Source organism: Rhinopithecus bieti, unplaced genomic scaffold (assembly GCF_001698545.2).
Source record: "Rhinopithecus bieti isolate Rb0 unplaced genomic scaffold, ASM169854v2 scaffold_13349, whole genome shotgun sequence".
Taxonomy (NCBI): Eukaryota; Metazoa; Chordata; class Mammalia; order Primates; family Cercopithecidae; genus Rhinopithecus; species Rhinopithecus bieti.
This window is the reverse complement of record NW_016807772.1, coordinates 1,464,646-1,482,224: the sequence shown is the minus strand read 5'-3', so window position 1 is coordinate 1,482,224 and position 17,579 is coordinate 1,464,646. Positions and strand designations below refer to the sequence as shown.

The window sequence follows — 17,579 nt, the reverse complement described above, 5'->3', positions numbered from 1 at the left end:
TATTTTTAGTAGAGATGGGGTTTCACCGTGTTAGCCAGGATGGTCTCAATCTCCCGACCTTGTGATCCGCCCCACTCGGCCTCCCAAAGTGCTGGGATTACAAGGGTGAGCCACGGCGCCCGGCCCCTTTACTTTAAAATATATATATATATATAGTTGCTTTGTGGAAAGCAATAGGCTATCCAAATAGGACTGCAAAGATGTAGACATGATAGTACCTGATATGGTTTTGCTGTGTCACCACCCAAATCTCATCTTGAACTGTAGCTCCCATAATTCCCACAAGTTGTGGGAGGGACACGGTGGGAGATAACTGAATCATGGGGGTGATTTCCCTCATCCTGTTCTCATGGTAGTGAATGAGTCTCATGAGATCTGATGGTTTTATAAGAGGAAACTCCTTTTTTTTTTTTTTTTTCTTTTTTGAGATGGAGTCTCTCTCTGTCACCCAGGCTGGAGTGCAGTGGCCAGATCTCAGCTCACTGCAAGCTCCGCCTCCTGGGTTTACGCCATTCTCCTGCCTCAGCCTCCTGAGTAGCTGGGACTACAAGCGCCCGCCACCTCGCCCGGCTAGTTTTTTATATTTTTTTAGTAGAGACAGGGTTTCACTGGGTTAGCCAGGATGGTCTCGATCTCCTGACCTTGTGATCCGCCCGTCTCGGCCTCCCAAAGTGCTGGGATTACAGGCTTGAGCCACCGTGCCCGGCCTGGGAAACTCCTTTTATTTGGCTCTCAATTCTTCCGTCTGTTGCCGTGTAAGATTTGACTTGCTCCTTCTTGCCTTCCGCCATGATTTTGAGGCCTCCCTAGCCATGTGGAACTGTGAGTCAAACCACTTTCCTTTTTAATTACCCAGTTTCGGGTATGTCTTTATTAGCAGCATAAGAATGGACTAATACAGTATCCCTACAGAAATCCCAAATTGTTGTCTTTCTAAGTAACTTGAAAAGGATGCTTTAATGTCTCACCATCTCAGCACTCCTGAGATATTAATGGAGGATTTGAAAGACAGCGGGGCCAGTCTGGGAACTGGAACAGTTGCTTCCCTACTAAGCCTGACCATATCCCCTCCAAAACAAACCCTGACACTCCTGCCCCAGCTCTTCTGCCAATTTCTTCTGTTTAGGAGGAGCAAGAAGCAAGGGCAGCAAAACCTCCTGTGAGTTTAGGAGGTGATGCCAGGCACGCTGCCCTCCAGTGTGGGGGCCAGTGAGGTAGGGACACATGCAAAAGAATGACCTCATTCTGCCAGCTTGATCCTCCCCACCCTCAGACCTGTTTAAAAGTAGAGCCAATGTAATATCAACTCTACAAGGAAATTCAACTGGGTTTCAAGTGAATCAGAACCACTTGGCAATGGATCAGGAATGTATTCACTTCACAAATATGAATATTCATTACCACCTATTGTGGAAAGTCACAGAATTCCTTGCAGGAAATAGAAAAACTGAGTCAGACCAGAATCCTGCCCTCAAGGGGCATAGAGGGTAGCAGGGAAGCTCAGGCAGGGAAAAGAGTGACAAAACCCTGAAGTTAGTTTCCCTCAAAGCCCAGGTGAAGCTTTGATGAGTTCCCAGAGAAAGGAAAATAACTTCAGCCTGCAAAGGAAAACCCAGCTTCCTGGCTGGTTTCAGGCCTTTTACAGATGGTGGAGAGGGAATGGGCTTTCCAGGAAGAAGGATCCGCATGGAGAAAGGCGTAGAGGATTAGTGTTCTCTGGAAATCAGGCTTGCACAGAAGATAGGACAGAAATCAGAGCTTCATAGTGGAGAGGGAACGTTAGTGTTAGTTTGATGATACCACGCAGTCATCTCTTACAAACAGACAAGTTTGTTTCCAAATAAACCAGTATTTGCCAAGGATAATACCAAATCCTGAAAATCTAACACTAAAAATCCCTCTGCATAAATTGAAAACATATATGCCCATGTAAAAATGTGTCCATGAATGTGCACAGCAGCACAACTCACAAGAGTGGAAACAACCCAGATGCCCCTCAACTGATCAATAGATCAACAAGATGTGGTATATCCATACAATGGAATATTATTTGACTATAAAAAGTAATGAAGTACTGACACATGCCACAGCATTGATGGACCTTGAAAACACTATGCCAATTGAAATAAGCCAGTTACAAAAGACTGCATACTGTATGATTCCATTTATATGAAATATCCAGAATAGGCAAATCCATAGAGACAGAAAATAGACTAGTAGTTGCCAGGGGCTGGAGAGAAGAGAAAATAGGGAGAGACTACTAATGGGTGCAGGGTTTCTTTTTGCAGTGATGACAATGTTTTGGAATTAGATGGTGATGATGGTTACACTAATATACTAAATACCAAAATTTGTGGATTTGCTAAATACTAAAATGTTACAGAATGTAAATTATATCTTAATTTTGGTAAATCCCTCTACATGATGATGATTGAAAGACTTTAGGTAAGTTAAGTTGCTGAGCTCTTGTAATAATGGAACCCACACTTAAAAGGGCTAGTTTTGGTGACCCATGCCTGTAATCCCAGCACTTTGGGAGGCTGAGGCAGTGGATCACCTGAGGTCAGGAGTTCAAGGCCAACCTGGTCAATGTGGTGAAACCCCGTCTCCACTAAAAATACAAAAATTAGCCAGACATGGTGGTGGTGGATGCCTGTAATCCCAGCTACTCTGGAGGCTGAGGCAGGAAAATCACTTGAACCCAGGAGGTGGAGGTTACAGTGAGCCGAGATTGTGCCATTGCACTCCAGCCTGGGTGACAATGAAACTCCATCTCAAAAAAAAAAAAGAAGAAAAAAAACAGATAAAGCACTGGCCTATAGTAGATGCACAGCAAATTTTGGCTGTAGATGTAGTGGTGGTAGTAATAGTATTAGTAGTAGCAACAATGATTGGTATTGTAATAATAGTGGGAATTATATGTTTTAAATGTAGAAGTAAAACAGAAATGATGGGCTGGAGGCCTCAAGCTCAGAGCTGGGTTTATAGATACACAAAATAAGACAGGACACACAGTTAAGATCAGAGAAGAGATTGTGTGTGAGCCAAAATTCACTCCAGCATGGTGGGCCTGCAGCATGTGTCTCGATATTTTCCTTTCCCTTTTTATGAGTTGCGGTGTCTAACAGCAAAACTGTGCTCCATTTGTTACTTTAACTCCATAAGCCAAGCCACAAATCGTCCAAGTGTCTTTGGTAAATTCCTATCATACTAGCTGGGCAGAGACTTGGGACACACAAGCATCACTAGCCTGCCACCCTTTCAACAGTTTGGAAATTCGTCCCCAGGCATGGGTCCTGCTCACTCACATGTGGAACTCACACTTGCTCTCCCAGCCCCGCACCTCCAATCCCTCCTTACCTGTCTACATCGCTCACTTTCTCTCGAGGACACACCCACACTCACATTTTAAATCATGCCAGATTCAAGATGAATCTGCAGGTGGCAAGACGGAGTATTTGAAGATCATCATCAGAGCAAACGGTGCTCAATAAATTGGTTCATGAAGGAAAGAAAGTGTAGAGAAGTAGAAGGACAAATTAGGTGAGGACTTATTGAGGAGTACCTTATAAACTGAGGTGGGTACCTCAAGAACATTCTACCTTGATGTATCCATGTAGACATTTAAACAAAAAATTAAAACAATTTTGTGTTTTGATTTTGTGCGTTACATCATAGTTTCCTGTTAGCCAGAATAACAGCAAGCAGACTTCATGAGAACAGTTTTAGTGACCCCAGCCACCTTCATTAAATTAAATTAAAAGCCTTGCAAAATTCATTAAATGTATCCAAAAACCTGCAGCTGGCTGCAGTCGCAGCAGAAATACTAAGAAGACTGCAAGGTAAAAGGGAACCCCCAAACTTGCAACCCCAGAGGAGACAAGATAGTAACAAAGTCCCTTGAGAATAAAGTTCACACAAGTTGGGGATGCCTTTCTTTCTCCTTGTACGTAACACTCTTGCTGAAACAGAAATTTACTTATGACGTAGGCCTATCTCTTCATTAACAATCAATTCATTAAAATGCTGTGATATTTCAAAAACAGCTAAATTATTACATTTTGCTATTTAAACATCTGTTCTCAGTATGTTGTTCAATACGTACAGCAATCATGTTTACTTTTTAGCTTGTAAGACATTCCAAAATAGAATCAGTGTTTTCTATTTTAGTTCAGTCTAAAAGTTTAAGCAAATAATCTTCTTTTCAAAACACTGTACACTCCTTTCAAATTCATGGAAAAACCCAGCAGTCATGAGCTCATAAAAGAAAACACTGTAAACATTTAGAGTCCAAAGAGTTTGACACCCACACCCTGTCCTGTAACTCAACATAGACTCTCAGCTTTAAACTCAGACATTTTGCTATAATTTATAGTGGAAACATTAGAAGCATCACTCGACAGAGCACTAATTTTATCAAGAAATAACTTTTTTTTTCTAAAACTGAAAGTTCCATTTCTCCTTCAAAAATAAAACTGAAAAGAATCAAACCTCCTATTTCCAATCAAATCTATTCGTTATAAAAAATTGACCAAACTTCCTCTTCTCCACTTCACTTCTTCTATAGTAAATCAGAATTTTCTGTTTTTTTATAAGGTGGTTTAGTTTGCCTTTGTTTAGGATAATTACCCACTTCTAAAATAATTTCTCTTTTTTATCTTTTTTTTTTTTTTCCTGAGACAGAGCCTTGCTCTGTCATCCAGGCTGGAGTGCAATGGTGTGATCTCGGCTCACTGCAACCTCTGCCTCCCAGGTTCAAGCTGTTCTCCTGCCTCAGCCTCCCAGGTAACTGGGATTACAGTCACATGCCACCACATACAGCTAATTTTTGTATTTTTAGTAGAGATGGGGTTTCACCATGTTGCCCAGGCTGGTCTTGAACTCCTGACCTCAGGTGATCCTCCCGCCTCGATCTCCCAAAGTGCAGAGATTACAGATGTGAGCCACTGTGCCTGGCTCTCTTCTTTTTTTTTTTTTTCTTCTTTTTTTTGAGATGGAATCTCATTCTGTCTCCCAGGCTGGAGTGCACTGGCACGATCTCGGCTCACTGCAAGCTCCGCCTCCTTGGTTCACGCCATTCTCCTGCCTCAGCCTCCCGAGTAGCTGGGACGACAGGGGCCCGCCACCTCGCCCGGCTAGTTTTTTGTATTTTTTAGTAGAGACGGGGTTTCACCATGTTAGCCAGGATGGTCTCGATCTCCTGACCTCGTGATCCACCTGCCTCGGCCCTCTTTTTTTATCTTAATAAGATTCCTTTAAAATTGCCAAGTTTTAAACACAAATGAAACTCTTTGTGATTGTCCTCACTCTTTTCAAAGCCTAAATTTATGTGCTTCAGCACTGAATTTTGGATCAGAATTGCACGGCAAGCACCTGGAAATAAATGGTGCCACAAACCTCTGCAGAAATGCACGAAACAATTTGAATTTGTCTCCTTTGTTGTAGCTTAAGATTCCTACAAAAAGTCCACCAAGCCACGTGTACTTGCATCTCAACAAGAAGAGTGTGCCTGGTAAAACTCAGTATAATTTTCAGGTGCACTGAGCAAGCTCATTTTCCAGAATATAAGACCCAAGTGCCATGTTCCTAGGCAAATGCCCCTCTGAAAACCTTTAAGATAAAAGGTGTCTCCAGGTGGGGAACATAACACACTGGGGTGGTGGAGGGCTGGGGGAGGGATAGCATTAGGAGAAATACCTAATGTAAATGATGAGTTGATGGGTGCAGCAAACCAACATGGCACATGTATACCTATGTATCAAACCTGCACGTTGTGTACATGTACCCTAGAACTTAAAGTATAATAATAATAAGAAAAAGATAAAAGATGTCTCTATACTTAGCAAAGGAACTCATAGATTATAAAATAAGCCACCATCTCCATCTTAGTCTCTGTGCACAGCTAGAGAAGGTACATAATTGAAAATGTCTATTGATCTTGATAGGAGATGTAAGGGCTGAGAAAATGTAAGAGGGAAATAGCTTAGCTTCTCTTTTCCATTTGTGTCGGGATCCCACTCAGTTTTTTGAACGCTTCTAAGTAGTGACGTCTGAGTCATTGCTCTTCTCACCTGGAATTTTTCAAACACAACCGAAGTTTTGCTCTGGGTGAGGTGAAGATAAATTCAGCTTTCAGATGAGGGTCAGGAGTCATCTATAGTGGGTCAATCAATTTGTACATGGACTTGTGGAGTCTTTCTCTGTATGAGGCAGCCCAGGCTGTCCAGGTGCTTGCTGCTAGCTTCTACCTGCTGGCAACCAGCTATGTGACATCAGACAGTTCATGTCACATTCTCTGAACCTGTTTCCACCTTGTAAATTGTGGGTATTAGGCCCATGGTCTCCAAGGTCCCTTCCAAGCTTCCCTCAGGTATGTTGTGAAATATACACTAAATTAAATGCCCATGGCCAGGGGTGGTGGCTCACAACTGTAATCCCAGCACTTTCAGAGGGTGAAGTAGGTGAATCACCTGAGATCAGGAGTTCAAGACCAACCTGGCCAACATGGTGAAACCCCATCTCTACTAAAAATACAAAAATTAGGTGGGCGTGGTGGCACCTGTAATCTCAGCTACTTGGGAGGCTGAGGCAGGAGAATCACTTGAATCCGGGAGGTGGAGGTTGTAGTGAGCCGAAATCATGCCACTGCACTCCACCCTGGGTGACAGAATGAGACGCCATCTCAGGTAAATAAATAAAATACATAAATAAACAACAGGTTTGTGCCTGGCAGCCTTAGCTCAGGGTCAAGATAGAACTAAACATATCTGTTCACCAATCTCGAGGTCATAATATCACAAGGGCCCCGATGCTCCTGGAACTTTTCTAGAGTTCTTGTTCTCAGGGACAAGATGAGCATAAAGAATGCCAACTCAGTGCAGGGATCACCTCCCTCCACTTCAAGGTACCCCTGCTCCAAGATCAAGGATCAGGAAGGACGAAAACAATATCCACTGAGTACTTACTGCATGCCAGATGTTTTCATATATTATCTATCTCACCACCCTAGATGGTAAGAGTAATCATAATAGTAGTAGAACATAGTGTGTATTGAGTGCTTCCTATCTGCCAGGCACTGCTAAAACCAGCAAACATTCAGGCAGCATCCATCATGCACCAGGCATTGTTCTAAGCATTTACAGTGCATGAAGTCGAGAGTATGAATACCTATCTTTGGATGGGGAAACTGAAGCACTCAGCTGGGAAAGAAGAAAACCAGAATCAGACGCAGGCACGCTGCCAACTTAACCACTTTACTTCATAGCCCCTAATTACCTTAAAACCCTGCTGCAAGGTATTACTTATTCTGTTTTGCAGATGAGGAAACTGAGGTTCAGGAAAGTAAAATAATTCACCAAAGGCCTCACCTAGGCACAGTGGAGCAGTGTCTGCATAGACCACCTGTCAGCATCCCTCCAAGCAAGTCCTAACTGCTACAAACACAGGGCTTCATGCTCTAAGATTTCAGGGAGCTGGCATGGCCCAGAGAGGTTCTCTAGACAGCCACTATGCTCTGGCAGCTTCCTGCCAACAGCAGGCTCTGTCAGGGAAGGAACTTGGCCTTTTTCATGAGGCTGGGAACAGAGCTGATGCTAGCTAGATGAGATACAAATAGACATGAAATGGCAGCAGATTCTAAAGAACAAATGAATGAATGAGGTAGGAAGGAAGGAAGAGAGAAAGGAAGCAAATTCTTGTTGGGTCCGAGGCAGCAGGGCCCTTCTCAAGGGTACAGCCAGGCCGGGGGCTAATAAGAAAGTGAGACCTGCAGTAAGCTGCCCCTTGTCCCCATCCAGGCTATGCTGAGGCCAGCAAGCCAAACTCCATCTGAACCCAGGACAAAGCAGGAGCTGAGCTGCCCGATCTGGGGAAGGCAGGCACATTGGTCCTCTCTGTGAAAAACTGGTCACGCTAGTGGACAGGAAAACCCTGACCTCCCAGTGCCTAGGAAATTCAGTGGCAGGGGGCTTGGCCCTGGCCATAGCCTAATGGGAACCTGAGTGTCCAGTTGGATCCCGAGTCTTGAGTTGGATGTGTCAGTGGATCTAGCACAAGGTTTAGAATCACCTTACATGAAACACAGCGTCCTGACCCTCCTTTCCAACTGTGAGACTGTGGTGTATGCACTGAAGCCTAGGGGACTCCAAGAAATGGGCACACAGCCTCTCTGTGCCAACACATGCTGCTTTAACTAATTTCATCAAGTGGTAATTTCGCATATCCAACCCTGGCCCATGTGTGTAAAGAGCACCGAACTTAAGCCATTGCAGTTGTCACTGTAGTAATTCATTCAGCCACTCTATCTATTGCATTCCAGTCCTCAGGGATGCTACAGTAAGCAAGCCACCTGCCCCTAGAGGAACGTCTTATGGTCCAGCAAGCCCATACGGCAAGTAAACAGGAAATGGCACAACTGGGTGATAAATGCAGTGAGAAGGAAAAGAGAGGGTGCTATGAAAGCTTAAGAGAGGGCCCCTAACCAACATCAGGGACCCTATAGTCACCCTGGTGTTTTAAGCAGGCATCAAATGCCAAATACAAATGAGCCATTGGGGGAAAAAGAGCAGAGATATTATTCCTAATCTACAAGAGAGTAGAGTCTGATATTGGATGTTTTTTATTACGGTATTCTTTTTTCTTGGGATCTTAAAAATTATTAAATATTTTTAAAACATATAAATAGCATAATATGAGAGATACCCATGTAATTACTACCCAGTCTTAGCAGTTTCAGACATTTTGTACATAAGTACATAGATGGGTATTTTTTTGACACGGAATCTCAATCTGTCACCCAGGCTGGAGTGCAATAGCATGATCTTGGCTCACTGCAACCTTCACCTCCCAGGCTGAAGCAATTCTTCTGCCTCAGCCTCCTCAGTGAGTAGCTGGGATTACAAGTATATGCCACCATGCCTGGCTAATTTTTGTATTTTTAGTAGAGACGGGTTTTTACCATGTTGGCCAGGCTGGTTTCGAACTCCTGACCTCAGGTGATCTGCCCACCTGGACCTCCCCCCACAACCACAACCCTTTCTTGCTCCTGCTCTGCCATGTGAGATGCCGGCTCCCCCTTGGCCTTCGCCATGACTGAAAGTGTTGTGAGGTCTCCCCTGAAGCCAGCAGATGCCAGTGTCATGCTTGTTCAGCCTGCAGAACTGTGAGCCCATTAAACCTCTTTTGTTTATAAATGACCCAGTCTCAGGTATTTCTTTACAGCAAAGCAAGAATGGCCTAATACTGTACTTTTATGAGTCAGTTTAAAATGAGTATAAGCTAATAAATAAATACGCATAGCTTCAACTAAATGATTTTTATGGACTGTAGCAGAGGACCTGGGTTGTATTTTCTTAATGGTTTCATGTCTCATGCCAAGGCCATCATATGCAAAGAAACATCTGAAAAAGAGTTGATGTTTATTGCCAAGGAAATACTTAAACTGACTGTAATGAAGATGTTAAAGAGCTTCAGAGAAGCTGTAGACTATTTCCCTGGGCTGACCACAGACACACTTTAAAGCAAAGGCCATCTGATCATTGGATTTAGGGTGATTTTTAAAACACTTTCTTTTTTTATCCAAGTTTTTATTCAATTCCCTTGACTTATTTCAGTTTAGAATTTGACTTCTTATTATCCTCATAGTAATCCTGAAAAAATTACTAAGAATAAAAAATATCGTAACTACTAACATAACTAAGTCCACAGGATATTAGAACTGAAAAGATATCATATAGCTACACCTCTTTATTTACAGGTGATGAAACTGAAGTCTGAGAGGTTAATTATTCACTCATCCATCCAACAAATATTTATTGAATTTCTACTCTGATGTCATTTAGATCCTTACTATGGCAGTAAACATTTAGAAATTTAAACATGTTTGTGTCTCTATCAACAGCTTTAAGAGTAAAATTTTAGACATTACCAGCTTGCCCAAGGTTGCATGGCCATTAAATAGAGGAAACAAGGTGAAGACCCAGGGAGTCTGACTTCAGTAATACTTCCTGTCTTGCCATGGGATATACCTATGGTTCTTGAGTCCAAAATGCAGAAATATGAATCTTACAGGAGAACGAGGCCCTACCATGTACAGAATGTGATGTCTTCCTTTACAGATGAAATTTAGTTCTTCTGGTGAAGAGGACAATGCCTGGGTAGGAACTTATGCCCACACCTAATGGAAACTTATCCTTGACCTGCATGACTACTGGCCCAAGACAGATTACTTGGAGCAGCCCACCACAGAATCAGCTTCAAGATAAGGGGAAGTACTTGGACTCCATAGTGAACAAAACAGAGATGGTCCCTGCCCTCATGGGGCCCACAATTTAGTGGGGAAGACAGGCAATGTACAAGTGACTTCCCAAATGTTTTATGATTTGTCTTGAATTTTTAAACTTAAACCTTCTCCAGTTTTAAAATAGCATGGAAGCAAAAATCAATAATGGATTGGGGCAGATCACAAAATGGTAACTCTTCTCTAAGGACCAGTATGACAGCCTAGAAGTGAGACCTTGCATCTTTTCTGGAGGTCAGTTCTGACAGCATCCTTTGATTGAAGAGGGATTTGGAACCTTTGGCCTGTCATGCCCTTGATGGTTCTTAAATAGCCATATCCAGTTCGCTTTTTATGGAATAACATGTTCAGAGACATAACCACCACCCACTTTCAGTAGAAAGAGCAAAACCACTAACATGTATAATGAATAGCAGCTCTTGGTCTAGGAAACTCACTAAGTCCTGGAATTCAGGAACCACAGAGGAACCCCTGAAGCCTTTCAGGCAATCTGGATTGACACCAGACATCTGTGACTCTATCAAAGCTTTGTACAGAATTCAAGGCATGGACATAAAAGTGCTTTAAGTTATAAGACATTAGAAGCATAAGACATGGGATTTCATGAATATTATTTAGCCATACAGACATTTTAAGATAATCAATGTTAGTCCTAGCTGCAAATATGTACCCTATTTTTTTAGTATTCCACAAAATTCTCATTCTTTCAATTATCTCCCTTTGCTGCTAGGACCTCTTTAAGGCTTTCATCTGGTTCACGCTAGGCTGGGAAGAAAAGATGTAGGAAGTTCTTGGCCTGACCCTGGCCTTTTCTCCTTTATCCTTTGCTATTTCCTGTCTCCTGTTTCTCTACAGAAGTAAATCATGTTGACATATCCCCAAAGAGTAGGGGCCGTACTATGGAAGAAATATAGGAACAAGGGACAGCTGAGACAGATGCACATAAAGAGGAATATGACCCACTTTATATTTATGTATTTATTATGTTGTTAAACAAAGAATGCTTTATTAATACAAATACACACAAACTCTAAAGCACTAAGAAATTTTAAATATCTATGTCATAGCAAACAACTGGTAATTCAACATCCAGGGTCAACAGAATGCTAGAAAGAGACTGCAACAGATTGCATTCCCATGGTGGAGAGGGCATCTTCACAGGTGAAGGGGGGCCCAGCTGAAACAGCTTTTCAAGCTCTCCCTCCTCATCAAGGATCATGAGAGGCACTCCACTCAAGGGGAGGTGTGCAATCTGGCATTCTTCAGGCAGGTCAAAACTCTCAAAGTCTAGAGGATTGAAGGGAAATAATTTTTCTATTTCTGGATAGGTGTCATTTGAGGCAGGAACAGAGCTTTTTTTTTTTAACAGTCATCTTTCTGACAGAAAAGCTTGGCTGTTTTTGTTTGCTGGGTCCATTGGTCTTTACTGACTTTTCTGTAGCTCTCTTGACAATACCCAAATCCTTTCTGGTAGCTTTAGGTAAGGCTGATGGAGCAGTGAACGTTTTGCCAAAACATGGTGTTAAACTTGAGATATCCCACCTAAGGCTTTGATTGAAGGTCCAGACCCCAGCTTCAGTCCATCCTTAGCAGCCACACGGGTGCCTGGTTCTCCATTTTCCTTATCAACATAGATCAGAGTAGCCATCCTGGATTATTGCTACTCTCAACAGCCAAATTCATCTAAGACTGTGGTCCCACTTTATACTTAGATAGAATGTTAACTATAGTGGAAATTGGTGTAATATCTAATTTTTGTGCCTAGCACATCATCTAGGAGTCAGCACGAACTCACACAAAGAGCACAGGCCTGAGGTCAGACAGACCTGGGTAGGAATCTGAGGAGTACCACTTTCTGTTAACTGTAAGATTTGGGCAAGTTAGCTAACATCCAAGCCCTATTTCCACATCCATAAAATGGAGGTAAAACCCAACTCTTATACATTGTGAAATGATCAAAAACCACTTAGGTAAAGTGCAGAACAACCAATAAATAAATAGTTTCTGCCTTTACCGCATTTTCTAATTTATAATGTACTTTTGCATACACGATTTCACTTCTTACTAACCTTTAATAAATGCAAGTCTTCCATTTTTTACTAAAGCAGCACCCCCAAAGTTTCTCTAAACTGCAAAATGCCCAAATGTTTCATCCTGATTTATCCCTTTTGCCAACTCTCATCTACTCGTGGCAGACAATCCAGCATGCAGTGGTGGGAAGAGCCGAGAGGCGCTGTCTGAACAATGTGACTACTAATGGTGACTGCTTGGGCAGGAATACTGGACTATGGCAATGACTATGTACCTTGGCCAATCCAACCCCAATCTAGTCCAGGCTATTGATTCACAGCAGTAAAGGGTCACTTCTGTTTCTAAGGCCTAGAGATAAGTTGAAGGCAGTTTTGCAGTGAGCCATTTCAATTCAATGACAAATATTCTTGCTGTCTAATTTATTCTATGAATCTTTGACCCATGGCCATGTGTGTGTATGTATTTGAGCCCACATGCAAAAATATACAGTTGAGTCTTGAACAATACAGGATTGAGTTGCATGGATCCGCTTGTTCTCAGATTTTCTTCTGCGGCTGCCACCTCTGAGACTGCAAGACCATCCCCTCGGCTTCCTCCTCCTCCTCAGCCTACTCAGTGTGAAGACAATGAGAGTGAAGACTTTTATGACGATCTATTTCTACTTAATGAATAATGAAATATGTTCTCTTCCTTATGATTTTTCTTAATAACATTTTCTTTTGTCCAGCTTACTTTATTGTGAGAATACAGGATATAGTGCATATAACATACAAAGCATGTGTTAGTCAACGGTGTTATTGGTGAGGTCAACAGAAGACTATTGGTTAAGCTTTTTGGGAGTCAAAGGTTACAGGTGGATTTTGGACTGTGCAGGTGATTGGCACCCCTAACCCTCACATTGTTCAAGGGTCAGCTGTACCTATTTATTTGCATAAGGCCACCTCGAAAAGAAAGGGCCATTCAAAGGTATCATTAGAAGTCTTGCTCTTAACCTGAGACAGCTAGCTAGAAAGTGACAGAGCCATGACTTGCACCTGGTATATCAAATGATTGATGTAACCTCTATATGGAGCTTGTAAACTCAAGTGCCACCCAGAGTCAGTCAGGGAATGTAAATATATGATGTACCAGTAGAAGGTAATGGGGAACAGGGAGACTGGTGGGGTAATGTGTGTGTGCCAATCAGCAGGCATTCTAATTGAATTGTTTTTCTTCAACAACTATGGTAGGCAACTTTTAAAAAATAATTGCAGTCCACCTGTCTGCAATCCTGTCTCATTATATCATTAGGAGAAATCATTGTTAAGCAACTTCTTTCAACTGTTCTGACACATTCATTTTTTATTAATAGCCTTCTAATTGTTCTTTGAATTGGGGCAGAGATAATTAAAGTAGAAGATGTTGTATATGTGTCCTAAAGACGGGACAAATAAAGACCAGTGAGGTCTAGAGGTGTGAAAGCAAATCTAATCCAGGAACACTTTCTGGAGGAGGTGGCATTTGAGCTAGGAAGAAGTAAGAGGAAATCTCCCCAGGCAAAAGGAACAACGATGAGCAAAACAGAGGAAAGCATGGCTACGAGGTAAAATCAACTGTCCCGTTTTGCTGGAAAATAGACTACAGCATCTTGGAACTAGAAAAAAAAAGCATGAAGAATCATCTGAGACCAGATATGGTCAAGGTTCTTGACTGCCAAGCTAAGGAATCTGGTGTTTATTGGTTAGAGATGAAAATGGCCTGCTCAGAGAATGGGTTTTCTAGATGAATCTGCTTTGTTGATCTTACAGACTCTTTCTTAACATGAAGCATACTTTTTTCCTAGACAACTTCAAATCTGAAAATCTGTTACTATTCTTAGCATATGTTTTGAAAGTAAACTTGGTCACCATAAATGTGTATGAGAAAGGGGCACAAAAACTGGCAGCAAATCCAGTAACTGTAGCCATCTGTGTTTCTGTTGTTCTAAGTGGAGATCAGCAAAACTAGCATTTTAAAAAACATATATAAGTATGGTTGAAGTAATATTTTCCGGTGAAGCTTTCCACAAGTGGCTGCTGATAATTTTATCTGGTATTTTAAAATAAAATATACTACCTACAGGACACCATGAAAAACTATCATCTGTTGCATTATAAATGGAAGAATAAAAGGAAGGAAAGACAGAAGGGAGGGAGGAAAATGATATGTAGTTTGTCAGAAAATGTACATCAAATGTCAGAATCGACCTTTTAAAAGTAATAATGAGCAATAAGAAAACATCAAACAATCTGTTCTGAACTTTTATGAAAAGTGGTGTAGGATAAAATGGAGTTTGGAGTCAGAAGGACTGTTTTGAAATCTCAACTCTCTTCTCTTTCTATATTATTTATTATTTATTTTTATTATTATTATTATTTTAAGATATAGGACCTTGCTTTGTTGCTGAGGCTGGAGTGCAGTGGTGTGATCATAGCTCACTGTAGCCTTGAACTCTTAGGCTCAGGCAATCCTCCCGCCTCAGCCTCCTGAGTACATAGGACTACAGGCATGCACCCCCATGCCCAGGTAGTCTTTCTATGCTTTGTAGAGAGGAGTCCTGCTGTGTTGCTCAGACTGGTCTTGAACTCCTGGGCTCAAGAGATCCTCCTGCCTTGGCTTCCCAAAGTGTTAGGATTACAGACATGAGCCACTGTGCCCAGCAATACATATTCCTGTCAACAGATAAATTCCTTGTCTCTAAAAAAGTAGTGTTATTTATTACTTCAGTGATTGTGAAGAATGAAAACATGTGTAATATCAGGTATCATACATTTGTCTCTTCCCTTCTTTTGGAAAGGAAGGGATATGCCTGCCACATTGTGTAACTGTGGCCATGAGTATTATACAAACTCGTCAGGGGCTTATGTTCTCCCATCTCACGCAGGGAGTCTAAATGTTTATGTGGTCACCTTGATCCTTCATGTAAGGGGAGGGGAGTCATGGTGCAGATAATCCCAAAGACCGGATAAAAGTAATCCTTTAAGTTTCAACGTGGCATGCATCAGTGGCTTCTTTGGGGGAATTCATTTCTACACTCCCCTCTTTTTTTTTTTTTTTTTTTTTTGAGACGGAGTCTTGCTCTGTTGCCCAGGCTGGAGTGCAGTGGTGTGATCTCTGCTCACTGCATCCTCCACCTCCTGGGTTCAAGTGATTCTCCTGCCTCAGCCTCCCAAGTAACTGAGACTACAGGTGTGCTCCATCATACCTGGCTAATTTTTAGTAGAGATGGGGTTTCACTATGTTGACCAGGCTGGTCTTGAACTCCTGACCTCAAGTGATCTGCCCATCTCAGTCTCCCAAGGTGCTGGGATTACAGATGTGAGCCACTGTGCCCGGCTACACTCCACTTTTCATAAGTTAATACTGACACTAGTTGGCGTCCCTGAGCATATCACATGAGGTCGAGGGGAAAAGACACAGAATGGAAGCACAGGGAAAGTCAACTGGTCATTTTAAATGTGTTAAAGCACAATGAGGATAGTCTGCTGGAAGTTTATTCACTTCACATTCAGTATGTATTGAGCACCTACTTGGGGCCAGGTACTGTGTAGTCTGTGGCGATACATCTGTGAGCAAAACAAACCAAAACCCCTGCCCTCAGGAAACTTACATCTTAGTGAAGAGAGAGTCAGACAACGAATGAAACAAATTTTTAAATAGAATAGTGTATTAGAAGTTCATTAAGCCGGGTGTGGTGGCTCACGCCTGTTGTCTCAACACTTTGGGAGGCTGAGGTGGGTGATCGCTTGAAGTCCAGGAGTTCGAGACCAACCTGGGCAACATAGGGAGACCCCCCACCATCTCTACAAAAAATACAAAAATTAGCCAGTTGTCGTTCCAGCTACTCAGAAGGCTGAGGTGGGAAGATGGCTTGAACCTGGGAGGCAGAGGTTGCAGTAAGCCTAGATCGCAACACTGCACTCTAGCCTGAGTGACAGAGATGTTGTTTCAAAAAAAAAAAAGTTTATTTAAAACAGATTGTATGTATTTTGGGGGAAGATTTTTTTTTTTTATTTTTTAAATAAAGACAAGGTCTCACTATGTTGCCCAGGCTGGTCTTGAACTCCTGGACTCAAGCGATCCTCCCACCTCAGCCTCCCAAAGTGCTGGGATTACAGGCATGAGACACCACGGCCAGCCGAGACGATATGTATTATAATCTATATACATAATAGAAAAATGAAAAGCGTAAACTTTGAGGTAAAGCTCTCTTAAACACTGCTTATTCTTGGACCACAGGTGCTGATAACAAAAGGCAGAAATTTTTGTAAAAAAAAGTGATGGTGGAAACTGAACATCGTAACACCCTGTAATTTATATACAGTTGACCCTCTTTATCCATGGGTTCTGCATCTGTGGATTCAACCAACCGTGGATTGTAAATATTTGGAAAAAATAAAGGATGGTTGTGTCTGTACTGAACACACACAGACAGTTTTTCTTGTAACTATTCCCTGAACAAAACAGTATAACACTATATATGTAGCATTTACATTGTATTGAGTAGTGTAAGTAATCTAGAAATGATTTAAAGCATATGGGAGGGTGCGCACAGGTTATAGGCAAATACTATGTCATTTTATATCAGGGGTTTGAGCATCCATGGATTTTGGTATCCACAGGGGTGGTAGAACCAACCCCCTCGCCCCGACGCATACTGAGGGACAACTGTATACACATAGAGAGGTATGTGCGTGCAGTTCACGGGAATCTCTCATTAAGTCTGTGCTACCTTTGGAAAAAAACCGGGGCAGATACATGCTCCAGAAGTAAAATGAACGGGCGATTTCTTTTTTTACTTTTTATAGTTTCTTAAATTTATTATACATGGTTTTAACTTACGTTTTACAACATTTTCAAATAAAATAAAACTGAGTTAAAGAAGGATGAGATAGTTCTACGTGCACTGACAGAAATCGGTACATGACACATTAGGTGGAAAATCTGGATTACAGAGTTTTGTATCACCTGATTATGTTTGTGTTAAATACATAGATTTTTTAAAAAATCCACTACTAAGTGAGCCAAGATTGGACCACGTCACTGAATTCCAGCCTGGACTACAGAGCAAGACTGTCTCAAAATAAATAAATAAATAAATAAATAAATAAATAAATAAAATTTTAAAAAATACACTGCTAAGAGTCATATGATACATAGATTGTTTTTTCATGTCAGCTGGTCTTAGACAGCTGAGTGAAGGATCCCATCAGATTTTCAGTAAATCACCCCT

At 41.8% G+C, this 17,579-nt stretch overlaps 2 protein-coding genes across 6 annotated transcripts in view; both read right to left on the bottom strand.

The window, feature by feature from the left end:
- Positions 1–17,579, bottom strand: part of TBC1D1 (TBC1 domain family member 1) — a 255,452-nt gene that overhangs the window by 174,528 nt on the left and 63,345 nt on the right. The gene's annotated exons all lie outside the window — the stretch shown is intronic.
- Positions 11,346–11,945, bottom strand: PTTG2 (pituitary tumor-transforming 2). Its single transcript, XM_017883758.1, is given in 3 exon segments — positions 11,346–11,664; positions 11,666–11,822; positions 11,825–11,945. Coding segments are annotated over 3 exon segments (597 nt in total).